This window comes from Tupaia chinensis, unplaced genomic scaffold (genome assembly GCF_000334495.1).
Source record: "Tupaia chinensis unplaced genomic scaffold, TupChi_1.0 Scaffold000216_1, whole genome shotgun sequence".
Taxonomy (NCBI): Eukaryota; Metazoa; Chordata; class Mammalia; order Scandentia; family Tupaiidae; genus Tupaia; species Tupaia belangeri.
In genome coordinates this window covers 866,705-879,696 of record NW_006159691.1, presented here as the reverse complement: position 1 = coordinate 879,696, position 12,992 = coordinate 866,705, and the positions used below count along the sequence as shown (strand labels likewise).

The following is a 12,992-nucleotide window of genomic DNA, read 5'->3' as shown; positions in this document are numbered from 1 at the left end:
TTGTTTCTGTGTTACCCCGTTATGTAACAGCCTAGTGGCAGGTCTGGCCATTGCCGTCGTGTTGCAACCGTGATGAGCGCTCACGATGTTTTGGGGTAACTGCCACAACCGTGAAGTGAAGCTAGCACTACCATCCCTTATCGCCTACATTCATCATCCAGGAAGCTGCTAAATGTCAGTTTTCAGATTGCTGAAAATAAACATGTAATTTTCCCATCTCAGTTCAAGGACTCCCTGAATTTATTCATGGCCTGGAAGTCTCCACTCAAAGGCCCTACACCTGATGCTCCGTGACCTTGTCTCCTCCTCCTTTCTTCCTGCCCACCTGTTCTGGCTTCCTTGCTGTTTTTCCAACAGGTCTGACATGCCTTCCATCTTAGAGCCTTTGCACTGGCTGTTCCCTCTGGCCGGAACTCTTTTCCCAAGTCCCTCTGTGGGTCAATCCCTCACCTTGGTCAAGCCTTTGATTAAATATCACCTTCTCGGAGAGGCCTGCCCTTGTGGATCTGGCACCCTGATTCCCCTTCTCTGCTACGTTAGAGAACAAGAGAGAGATGAGCACTTCCAGCAGGCTCCCCACATCACAGCACACCCCCAGTTCTATTCGCAGGGGCCATAGTGTCTAGCTTGCTCAGGGAGGTCCCAGGATGTAAACTCAGAACCTTTCCCATGTGGGTTGCATTGCATGACCACTGCATCCCCTGGCCCCAACATATAGTATCATTTTAACTGCTTGTTATAGTAGGTCTGCCCCCACTAGAATGTCAGTTCCCTGAGGGCAGGGATCTTTGTTTGGTTCATGACTGAGCCTCTAACACCTAGAACAAGACCTGGCACATAGTAGGTGCTCAATAAATAAGTGTTGAAAAGTGGTGAATTTCTAAGCTGTAAGGTGTGACATTTACAAAAGGTATTCAGGGCCAGTCATCGCGTGGTGGTTAAGGCAGCTGGATCCCACCTGGCCAACTACACAGTTCAAGGCCTAGACCTGATGGGACATGTGTGCATGCCCAACATCCTAGGGGGGAAAAAGAGAGAGAGAGAGAAATGGAGAAGGTGTGCAGCACGACAATGCCCCGTGGTGGGTGCTTTCTCACCTCCCCTTCTCTGTCTCTCTACAGCATGCACATGTGCCCTGTAGCACATTTTCTTTAACTTTCATTTATTTGTTTATTTATTTATTGAGAGATTTTTGCTAGAAGGCACATGCACTAAGCAAAGAGACAGAAAGCGAGAAATCACTCCCCAGTGGAGATGGCCATGCCACAATCCCTTCTCCATTTTCCTCTCAGGATTTTGGCCACACAAACACACATGCCCAGCACGAATTTCAAGCCACCGGGTCCGGGACTTGAACTGCGGTTTACTACGTAGGAGTCTAGCATCTTAACCACCATAGCACCTGCCGGCCACTGTTTATTTATTTATCTATTTATTTGTTGTAATTTTTAAGCTGTCAGGTCTGGGACTAGAATTGCGGTTCACTATGTGGGATTCCAGTGCCCCAACCACCACAATACCTGCTGGAAAATAAAAAATATTAATTGGTTCTGCAAACCTAAAACTTCTCTTTAAAACACACACACACATTTGTGATAAGCAAACCGATGCTCAGAGACTCTAAGAGTCTTTTATAAGGTCACACAGCAATTAAACGGCTAGGCAGAGATGTTAACTCAGCTCATTACATAAGCGAGGAGCAGATGAGGAGGGACAGTGCCTAACCCACGGCAATGTAGCACCAGTTGGCGGTCTTTGGGCATCTGCAGGGAAGGTAGTTTGCCCAGAGACAGCTGATGTTTACCCTCGCTGAGTGGGGCCCACCTAAGTCTGGTCCAGACTCCCGGAGGCAGAGATGGCAGATGGCCTTGGTGGCTGCATGCCCTTCCTTGGGCCTGCTTCCTCTTGGAGTCCCCTTCCCCCACAGCATGGCACCTGGCTCTGACCTGCAGCTCAGCTAAAGGTGAAAGTCTCCTGCCAGAGTGACCCTGAGGCAGCTCCAGGCAGGATTATTGCCTCTAAAGAGAGTCCCCTTCCAGCTAACAGCCAGCCCTGCCGCCCTCGCGGGAACCCCAGGGCAGAGCCTGGGAAGTGGTCCCTGAGACAAGGTGCCCTGCCAGGATGGAGGACTCTGTGTCTGGACTGGCCAGGGGCAGAGGTCTGGTTTGGTCTTGCTTTCTGCCCGCTCTGAGGTCCCCACTTGGTCAGGGCAGGGTGGCCAGGAGAAACCTGAGGCTAAGGCTGAAGGATGCAGGGCAGGCAGGACTAGGAGAGTGGGTAGTCTTGCTCCACACCCCAGCCTTGCCTGTTCTCAAGGGCCATCACAGGGCTGCTCCTCCTGGGCTTCTCCACCACCTGTGGGCTCAAGCATACACGTACACACACGCTCTCAAAGGCACACTCACACATAAAGGCACACACAGAATCTGTGAGTACCCACATCACTTGTACTCTCATCCAGAAATACCCACACACACTTACTCGCTCCTACACACACTCAGACCCAAGCCGATGCCACCCAAGGCCACTCGCTTTCTGCAGCACGCCTCCCTTTCTCCAGACCCAGCAGTTTCCTCCCCGGGCTAGGAGGTAGGTGGAGACAGCCGTCTCCTGTCTGGCCTGACTACAGTGTCAGCTCACAGTGGGACTGCAGGGCTCCCTGAACATAGTCTGGGCCCCTCGCTTTGCTGAGGAGGATAAGGAGGCTCAGAAAGGGCAGCGATAGCTCTGAGGTCACATAGCACTGCTGCAGCAAGTCCAGATGAGAACCTGGGTCCCTATCTCCCAGCCCAGGGACTCCGCCTGCACCGTGGGTCCCACCTGTATGAGCCGCTTGTGGGCCATGGAGCTAATGGACCTGTGAGTGAGGGCTGGTGCTCAGGGATCTCCCCCACAGTCCACCCCACAGCTCTGAGGGTGAGACATGGAGTACTATGCGACACTCACCAGCGGTGTGGGCAGTCTGTGTGTGTGTGTGTGTGTGTGTGTGTGTGTGTGTGTGTGTGTGATAACAGTGATGCTAGAAGCCACTTACTAACCTCCTAGGCTGGGACTCTAGCCACATCACCCATCTCAGCCTCACACCAGCTGCGAAGGAGTAGCTGATACTTCTCATTTCACAACTAGAGATCGGAGAGCTCAGTGACTCGCCCGGGGTCCTTCAGCACACACGCAGTAGAGGGAGGCTTCGAGGCCAGGTCTACCTGCCACCCTGTCTAAGACAAGCAGTAAGACACCCCACCCCTGCCGCGTGCCAGGCATCGGAGTACAGGGCCTAATGTGTTTTATCCCCACGACAGTCTCTGAGGGGCTTGCTGTCACAAGGGGAACTGAGGAACCAGAAGTAAAGCCACTTGTGAAGCCAAGTTGCCCGGCACATAAGTGCCAGCGCTGGAATGGCCACAGCCCAAATCCTGCCAAGGACACTACACCGCCGTCCTGGGTGCAGGAGGGAGGTTGGGGATGCCCAGTCCCAGGGCTACCACCTCTGGTGTGCGTGGGCACACTGGTGCTCAGAGCAGGCCTTTGCCTCTCTCAGAGATGCCCTCTCTCCTAGGACCTGGAGCCATAGGTGGGGAGGAGCGTCAGGAAGAGTCCCTCGCCATCCTCTTGGAGGGACTTCGGATATGCCATCCTGCCTTGAGTCTCAGTCCACAGGCAGAGGGCAAAGGACTGGGGGTCTTTAACCGTTTTCTAGTTCAGCAATTTAGGGCTGGGTTAGATGCCTGCCTGGGCGCCAGGCTCTCTTAGCTTCTACCAGCTCAGCTGTTTGGAATTCCCTGGAGATATAAGGAAAGATTCAGAAGAGGCAGGCCCAAGGCTCCCTGGAAGAAGCCCTCAGGACAGACAGCACTAGTCTGGAAGTCAGGCCCCGTTGCTTTCAGTTTTAAGTCTACCGCTATATTGCTGTGTGACTTTAGGTAAGTTACTTGCCCTCTCAGAGCTTTAGTTTTTTCATCAAGAAAAACAGGGAGATGGGCCGAATGGTGGCACAGTTATAAACCACGATGCTCTGCAAGACGGATCCATGAGGGGAGGCTGCCATTTTGTGTGTGGAGACCTCCTGGAGCATGCTAAGCATGTGAGCCCATGATCTGGGCTGGCTGAGGCTGGGGTGGACCATGGTGTCAGGACACTGTATCTCTGTCTCTCTTTATCTCTGTCTCTCTTACTCATTGACTAAATAAGCTTAAAAAAAACCCCAAACACAGGGAGATACCTATTTTATTCTGCCCTCTCTGGGAGGCTATTCTGTATTCTGAGCAACTAATTAGGGGGCAAAAAGGGTCCAACTGATATTGGCAAATTGTTACTCATGTCACTCTGTTTCTCAAATGATTTAAGACATTTAGTTATTGATTATGATGATTTGAATTTCTGTGAACTCCCTGGCCAAGTCCACCGCTAACGCCAGGCTGAGTGTCTGTTCATGCCAGTGACAATCGTGGACTGAGTGCCCCTATGTACCAGACAGTGGGCTGGAACTGTGAACAGTCCCATTTTGCAAATCCCAGGAAGTTTAAGGGACCCGCCCACACTGACACAGCCAGAAAGCCCATCCCAAACCTAGCTCTGAAGCCACCAGGCCACTCTAGCCCTGGTCCTCAGAGTAGGCTGTGTTCCTCCCACCACAAGCACATGCCCCTGGGAGATATACCCCCGACCCCAGGTGTCCAAGCATGGGCTGAAAGCAAGTGTCCCCTCCTGTGTGTGACCCTGACCTCCCTCCCTGCACGCCCCGCCCCACCCCGGGCAGAGTGTCCCCTGTGTCTGCCCGCCTTCCCCGCTCTGACCCTGGCGCCTGCAGGTGCGGCTGGTGATCGCCGAGAAGGGCCTGGCCTGCGAGGAGCGGGACGTGAGCCTGCCCCAGAGCGAGCACAAGGAGCCATGGTTCATGCGGCTCAACCTGGGCGAGGAGGTGCCCGTCATCATCCACCGCGACAACATCATCAGTGACTACGACCAGATCATCGACTACGTGGAGCGCACCTTCACAGGAGGTAGGCTACCACCCCAGCCGGCCTGCACAGGGACACGGACCCCACGGCCCACAGGCCCTGATGGGTCCTGGACCTGGGGAAGCCTGAGAAATCTACCGGGGCCCTGGGCAAGGCACACCTCCCCAGAAGGAGCCACAGGACTCCCAGCTCCCCAAACACTACAGAGCTGCAGGCACAGCCAAGGGTCCTCGGGAGTCCCTCGGGTCCCCACAGACAGGGTCCCAGGGCACGGGCAGGACCCGAACCCCCGAGATCTGGGCAACACAGTTAAGGCCACAGACTCCCCAGAAGCCCTCAGAACCCTGTGTTCTTCCTCAGGGGCCCAGACAGCCGCTGAAAGGGATTCAGGGCCCAGGCATGTGCTGTGTAGACAGAGTACAGATTAGTCTCACGCTGCTTCACCACACGATACCCGAGAAATGCCGGTTGGCGATCCTGTGGGTGCAGCACATCCCAGAGGGTCCAGTACTTCCCTCCACACTCACAACACAACACGAGAGGGTGGCACGCCCGAGAAAAGAGGAGGTGTCCAGAGGTGCAGGCGACAAGATGAGGCTGCGGCCACCGCTGTGACTGCACGCTGTCATTTCATGGTAAACTTTCCTATAAGAAGGAGCACACTCTAAAGCCACCATCCAGAGCAGTCTGGTAAATACAGAAACCGGCAACAGTCACTTCTGGATCGTGGGCCAGGGATGTGCGCCGTGCACGACGGGTGCGCTGTGTGACTGGCAGCGTGGCAGGCTCACATCGGCGTCCTCACACCCATGTGAGCGTCAGCACATGCGCGTGAGCAGGACATTGTGCTATGCCATCCCTGGGCAATACACATCATCGTATGGGACCACCGTCCCTTAGGTGATGCGTCATTGACATAAACGTCCCTGGCAGCTTAGGGCTGTAGCGGCCAACGGGTAAACATCAAAGAGACCTAAGTTTTAGACATGCAGGCCTCCAGCTTCCCTTGGAACTGGGCCTCCAACCTCCGCCTGGCACACGTCTGAAGTTGAGAGGGGCTGCCCCTCAGCAGGACGGCCTGGCAGAGCCGGGTGAAGAGAGGGAGCCGCCCTGACCACAAGGACCCCCTGTCAGCCAAGGCCTGGGAAGGAGGTGGGCCCGGGAAGGGGTAAGCCTGGCACCTCTGGGTCACAATGTCTCGGGGTTCTGGGAGGCTGGGGGTGGGGAGCTGAGGCAGGGCCCATTGCGGACTTGGTCCAGCCCCTGCCGGTGCCCTGCAGAGCATGTGGTGGCCCTGATGCCCGAGGCAGGCAGCCCGCAGCACGCACGGGTGCTGCAGTACCGCGAGCTGCTGGACGCGCTGCCCATGGACGCCTACACACACGGCTGCATCCTGCACCCCGAGCTCACCACCGACTCCATGATCCCCAAGTACGCCACGGCTGAGATCCGCAGTGAGTGCCAGGGCGCTCCACGAGCCCCTCGCTACTGGCCTTTGTAGCCCCCTCCCCTTCCCACACCTCTTCCTCCCACCCTGGGGTCTCTCTTCTTCCTCTCCCTCTCGCCTTCTCCCTCTCCCTGCCTCTCTCTGTCCCTGGGCTAATGTCTCTGACTCTGCTAGTCTTTCTCCCATTCTGGCACCTCTTGCTCCATCTTTTTTTCTCTCTTTCTCCCCCTGCCACTTGCTTGCTTTCTTCCCTCCAACTCCTCCCTTTTATCTTAGCCAGCATGTTTCTAATGAATGCCTCTCCACTTCTCTCCTGTCCCTCACATTCCTCTCCCCTGCACCCTGCTCTTGTCCCACTATCCCATACAGAAGCTATAGGGCTGCCTGCCCTGCAAGGATCGTTTGTCCACAGGGATCTGGGGAACCACTCCACAGGAGTTCCCACAGCAGGGGAAGGCTTGAGGAGGAGCTGGGACAGTCAGTGCTATGGTTGGCAAGCAAGGGCACCGAGTGACCTCAGGGTTGGGGTCACCAAGGAAGGCAGCCCAGATGTAGCAAGACCACTTCACTCCAGTGAAGTGTCTGATTTCTGGTTCAAGGTTGCTCTTGTACCGTCCTAAACCACCAGCCTGGATGTCCCCACCATAACCAACACCCAGCTCCTTGGGTGACAGTAGTTGCTCAATAAATGGCTACTTCCACCGTCTCACAGAAATGAGGCTGAGGTTCAAAGGCAGGAAGATCAGACTGTGGAACTCAGTCCTGTCCCTTGCTAGCCCCCTAGAATAAGACTCAGGACTTATCTAGACTGTCTGGTTCCCATTCAAAATATTTCTGAGGCCCTGGGCAAGGAGCTGGGGGCAGATAGGGATAGACATAGCTTCTGCCATCCCAGGGTCATGGTTCCGCAGGAGCAGACACGAAACCAGGCAGTTACAGTGCAGGATTAAGTACATTTGAACAGCCTCTCAGGAGGGCAGTCTGGCAACCAGCTACAAACACCCAGACCCTGCAGATCATCCTGCAGTCGACACTTGGATGTGTCCACCAAGAACATGTACAAAGATATTGACTGCAGCACAGTTAGCAACCGCAAGAAATATCTCTGGAAATAACCCAGAGATGAGCATGAGATGGGGACAGGTAAATAAATTATGGCACTTCCACAAGATGGAATACTAACCAGATGTTTTAGAAAGTTCCAGGCATATGGGGTGTTCTCCAAGATATATTAGTGAGTGGAAAAATGTGACAAGGGAAGAAAACCATCTCCTATGCTATCATGAATGTGCTTCAAAGCGGGGTAAATGGATTACAGACGCTTGCGATGCAAGGGGTAATTCCGGAAGGATGCACAAGAAGCCGCCTCTAGTGCTGGCCTTGGGGAGCAGAACTAAGGGACTGCAGATGGAGAGGAGAAAGACTTGCACTGTGCACCCTTTAATATTCTTTGAATTTTTCATAAGTATGCATGTGTAATATGTTTAAGTTAATTTAAAATTTTTAAATCTATTACCAATCAGTGTTTTGGCCATGGCAACATGGAGGCTGAGGGACTGTAGAGGCCTCTCGGGTCACAGAAGGCTTCCAAAACGCAGCCACAACCAAGGATGAGGATGGAGAGAAAGAATCATTTCAGGTTCTGGAATAGGACAGGGCATGGTGTGTTTGAGGAAGCAAAGGAAATTCAGTGTGGTTGAAGTGTCACCCCAGGGGTGACAGTGGGAGTAGGTCTGCCAAAAAAAGGCCACGAGAGAGACAGTAATCAGACCTGCCTTCTACAAAGATCATGCCCCCCAGGGAAGAGTGGACAGGCACTCAGGAGGCCCTGGCCATTAGCTAAGTGAGCCATGACCATGGCCTAGCCTGGTGGTGGGGTAGCCCAGGGTGCTTCTGGGGCCTGGAGCTGCTCTCCCAGTCATGTCTTGAGTCATTTGAATGTACCTAGAAGGCAGCGGGAGTCCAGAGAAAACCCAGCCATCTCCCTCCTTCGAGAGGCAGAGAGCGTTTCAGGGCTCTAGCCCAGCAGGAGGCAGAGGCAGGGACCTCATGGGGTGCAGAAGAGGCAGAATCAACAAAATTCAGCAGAAATGGAATCCTCTGACCCCATGATCTAGGTCTTCTCTTGGCCTGGCCTGCCCTCCTGGAGTCTAAAGAGAGCTACATGGGCAGCCTCAGGTGACCGGCAAGAGAGATGTTGCACTTGACCTTCACATTCATCAAACATCAACGAGCCTAATATAGCCCTGAAGCTGAAAGAGCTGGGAGTGTGTTTACTCAGGCCAGGAGAGGAGGTGGATGGTGAAACCTCAGAGGACAGAAGCTTAACAGCTACAGTCGCTTGTTCACCCATTCATTCATTCATCCTTTCAACACTCACTGAGCCTCTGCTCTGTGCCGAGCCCGTGCTGAGTTACAAAGGCATAGAAATGACGCTGACACAGTCACTGCTCTCCGGAAGCTCAAATTCTGGTGGGAGACACGTAGGACCAGAGATAACCGCATTGGTGTCAAACGGACCATGGACAGCAAGTAGTTCATGCTGGGCACTGCAAGGGAAGAGTGGACAGGCACTCAGGAGGCCCTGGCCATTAGCTAAGTGAGCCATGACCATGGCCTAGCCTGGTGGTGGGGTAGCCCAGGGTGCTTCTGGGGCCTGGAGCTGCTCTCCCAGTCATGTCTTGAGTCATTTGAATGTACCTAGAAGGCAGCGGGAGTCCAGAGAAAACCCAGCCATCTCCCTCCTTCGAGAGGCAGAGAGCGTTTCAGGGCTCTAGCCCAGCAGGAGGCAGAGGCAGGGACCTCATGGGGTGCAGAAGAGGCAGAATCAAAATTCAGCAGAAACGGAATCCTCTGACCCCACGATCTAGGTCTTCTCTTGGCCTGGCCTGCCCTCCTGGAGTCTAAAGAGAGCTACATGGGCAGCCTCAGGTGACCGGCAAGAGAGATGTTGCACTTGACCTTCACATTCATCAAACATCAACGAGCCTAATATAGCCCTGAAGCTGAAAGAGCTGGGAGTGTGTTTACTCAGGCCAGGAGAGGAGGTGGATGGTGAAACCTCAGAGGACAGAAGCTTAACAGCTACAGTCGCTTGTTCACCCATTCATTCATTCATCCTTTCAACACTCACTGAGCCTCTGCTCTGTGCCGAGCCCGTGCTGAGTTACAAAGGCATAGAAATGACGCTGACACAGTCACTGCTCTCCGGAAGCTCAAATTCTGGTGGGAGACACGTAGGACCAGAGATAACCGCATTGGTGTCAAACGGACCATGGACAGCAAGTAGTTCATGCTGGGCACTGCACAACTCCAGGGGGACCCTCTTCACACACGACAAGGTTAAAGGACTCGTGGGATGGCAGCTCTGAACGGTGGGTTTGCATTCTTCGTCAGAAGTCTACAGTGCTTACACTGGGGAATGAAGACGTTGAGTGGTCAGATCTCCAAAAGAATCAGGAAGGGGTTCAAGGAGGGGGTGATCTTCAACTGCATCTAGAAAGAGGTTTTTAAGAATAGAGGATAAGGCAATCCCAGAAGGAAGTAGTGTAAACAAGAGCTGGAGGTTTGGAGTGGTCTGGTGCACTCGGGAAATAGCAAGTGCTCAGAGTGGCTGAAATGTACCACCTGGGGACAGGGACAACTGGGTTCTCTCAGTGGAAGGTGGAGTAAGTGAGAGGGAGAAGGGCTGGATCCTGCAGGCTCCTTTAAGGCAAGCTGAGGACCCCGGACATCATCTGAAAGCAATGGGGAGCCAGGGATGGTTCTAAACAATGAGTGGCACGAGCACGTCTGTGCTTGAGGTGAGAGAAGGGCTTGGGTGGGGGGCAGGGCTAATGGAATAGCAGGACTAATGGAATAATCCAGGTGAGAATTTAATGGGGTCTCAACTACTAGGTTGAGGGGGGAGGTTAAAAGTGAGAGATATGAAGAAGGAAGAATACACAAGACCTGGGGCAGATTGAATGTGGGAAGGGACCCAGGGCAGAGCTGGGGACAGCTGTAGGCACCTGGCTTGGCTTAGCATGGGAAAGGGACGCCACAGCCTGGGGAGAAGCCAGGGGAGGCGCACGTGAAGCAGGGACAGTGATGAGGTCCAGAGTTGGGGTTCTGTCCCTTTCTGATGTCTCCTACTCATTCCCAAGGGAAATTTCTCCTCTTTGATGAAATGTCCTGACCATCGTGTCCTGGGCAGGCAGCCCTCTGGGCCCCCAGCATCTGCTCACCTTCATTACAGATCACGTTCTGCCCTGAGTTCTTGGTGTGTGTGGGTTTCTCCCACCAGCATGAGCCTAGGGCAGGGCAGTGCCTCATCTACCCCACGTCACAGGCCCTGGGGCTTCCTGAGTGTTAACTGTCAGTATTGTTACCCCCAACCAGTGTTGGGGAAACCTGCTTCAGTTGTGTGAGGGGAGGGTGGGGGAGGCAGCAGGTGTTAGAGGGATGGGACCTTTTCTACTCTCTCCCCACTTAGGACATTTAGCCAACGCCACCACAGACCTCATGAAATTGGACCATGAAGAGGAACCCCAGCTCTCCGAGCCCTACCTTTCCAAACAGAAGAAGCTCATGGTGAGCGCTCCGGGCATGGATTATTTCTTTCCCACTATCTCTTCCATGGAGTGGGATGACCAGGAGAAGCTGGCTCTAAGATCATGATGACACGAAATGGAAGAACCACTGGCTGGCTGCCCCAATCCTGTCTCCTCTGCCAGTTACTGGCTGTTTGAACTTGGGCAAGCTACCCTGGGGGTGGGGCCTCAGTTTCTTCATGTCATAATTTGTGTCCCTGAAAGCAGGGCAGTGAACCGATAGGCTGTTGGGTTTGGAGGTGTTGAAGGAGTGTTCTGAGAACCCAGTAAGGATGGGAGGGAGAGAAAGGACGATGTGGCCAAGCCTCATGTGGTCCCACAGGAAGCTTCACAAAGTTGGTCTGCCTTGAGGCAAGGGGCCAGCCTTTAGACCCCCTTATCAGTGCTTCATTGACTACGGATGCTTGGTGGGGGAGTGTGAATAACCTCCCAAGTCTTTCTGAGCCAAGCTGCCAGCAACTAGTCCCGCAGCAGCTGGGTGTATGAGTGCACCAGCCCCACGAAAGGCACCTGCACAGGCCAGTCAAGCTCGTGGGGCTGCTCTAAGCTCCAAATGAAGGGCTTTGTAATAGTAGGGCACCCTACACTTGGGGATGCTTGGGGGCTGGGCTTGCAGAAGTATCTGGACATCCTGGCTCTGCTGAGGACAACTGAGTTTCTCGGGTCCTGCCTGTCCTGCCCTTAGGCCAAGATCTTGGAGCACGATGACGTGAGCTACTTGAAGAAGATCCTAGGGGAGCTGGCCATGGTGCTGGACCAGATCGAGGCAGAGCTGGAGAAGAGGAAGCTCGAGAATGAGGGTGAGTCCCAGCCCAGGGTAGGTGGGAGCTGCAGCCCACTCTGCCCACCCTGTCCCTGTTCATCTAGGTTTTTTCTTTCTTTTTTTTTTTATCTCCAAAGATCTCAGAGGGTCTTCCAGGTGATTAGGGTCATGGGCTGTGGGGTCAGCTAGACTCAGGTTCGAGTTTTAATTTATTAGCCGAGTGATGTAGGGTCAGGTACTCACTCCTGTCTCTGGATCTCGGCTTCCCATCCATAAAATGAGGGTAGTAATAGGACCTACCTCAGAGGTCCGTCGAGACATTGCACAAAGTAGTACATATAGAATGACGATTACCCAACATTCCACCTCACCTTGTCCCTTCATGGTGCCCCAAGCTCAGCCAGGCTTTCTGACCTTGACTCTTCCTGCTCTCAAGGGGGTCTCTAGACCCTGACGTGCCAGTGTCATTCCCACTTCCACACCTTTGCTTTGCTGCTGATCAGCCTCTGGGATCCTCTCTACACCACTCTGCACCATTTTGCCTTTGCAATGCCATCTTGGCCACAGCCCTTCTTCATATGTCACTTTGGACCCTTCCATCCCTCTGTGTTTTAAGAATCCTGTCAGTCTTGTCTCCTCAGCAATGGAAATCGACGGGGCACATGCAACACGCACTGCTGCGGTCACGGTTTCCTGCGCACACATCTGTGCATGTGGGGAGGTGCAGAGCAGTGTCTAGAAAGATGAGTGTAGTCAGCTTTGCTGCTGGTATTGTGACCTCCCACAAGGTGCTTTCCCTGTCAGTCACCTAATCTGTAAAATGGAATGATAATAATACAACAGAAAACCTTCATCCCCTCTTGATAGAGTCTCATGAAAGCTCAGCCCCCTAGGCACCATCAGGCACTGTGCCTGACACAGACCAGTTTGATATACACGACAGATAATGCCATGCACGTTCTTCGGATTAGAAAATGGGCCCAGAGAGACGCACCGACTTGCCCAAGGTCATGTAGCTCCTAAATGGCATGGTTAGGGCAAGAACAGGCTCCCTCTTCAGAAGTCCAGCGTCCTTCCCAGCATCTCACAACTGACACCGTAAGCACAGACACACAGAGACCTGAAGTGCCGAATACAGATGAAGGTAGCTGGCTACATTCTTTCTGGGACAAAAAAAAAAAAAAAAAAAAAAAAAAAAAAAACGGCATGTTTTGATTTAATGCGACACCACG

General features: G+C 53.5%; 1 protein-coding gene across 2 annotated transcripts in view; it reads left to right on the top strand.

Moving 5' to 3' along the window:
* Positions 1-12,992, top strand: part of GDAP1L1 (ganglioside induced differentiation associated protein 1 like 1) — a 31,781-nt gene that overhangs the window by 5,026 nt on the left and 13,763 nt on the right. For both annotated transcript variants that reach the window (XR_001370332.2, XM_006147572.3), the window contains exons 2-5: positions 4,808-5,000; positions 6,239-6,412; positions 10,880-10,977; positions 11,683-11,797. Coding sequence is in view for 1 of the 2 variants with exons in the window: in XM_006147572.3 (XP_006147634.1) it covers positions 4,808-5,000; positions 6,239-6,412; positions 10,880-10,977; positions 11,683-11,797 (580 nt within the window). In the remaining variant the exon portion in view is untranslated. The remainder of the gene's footprint in view (positions 1-4,807; positions 5,001-6,238; positions 6,413-10,879; positions 10,978-11,682; positions 11,798-12,992) is intronic.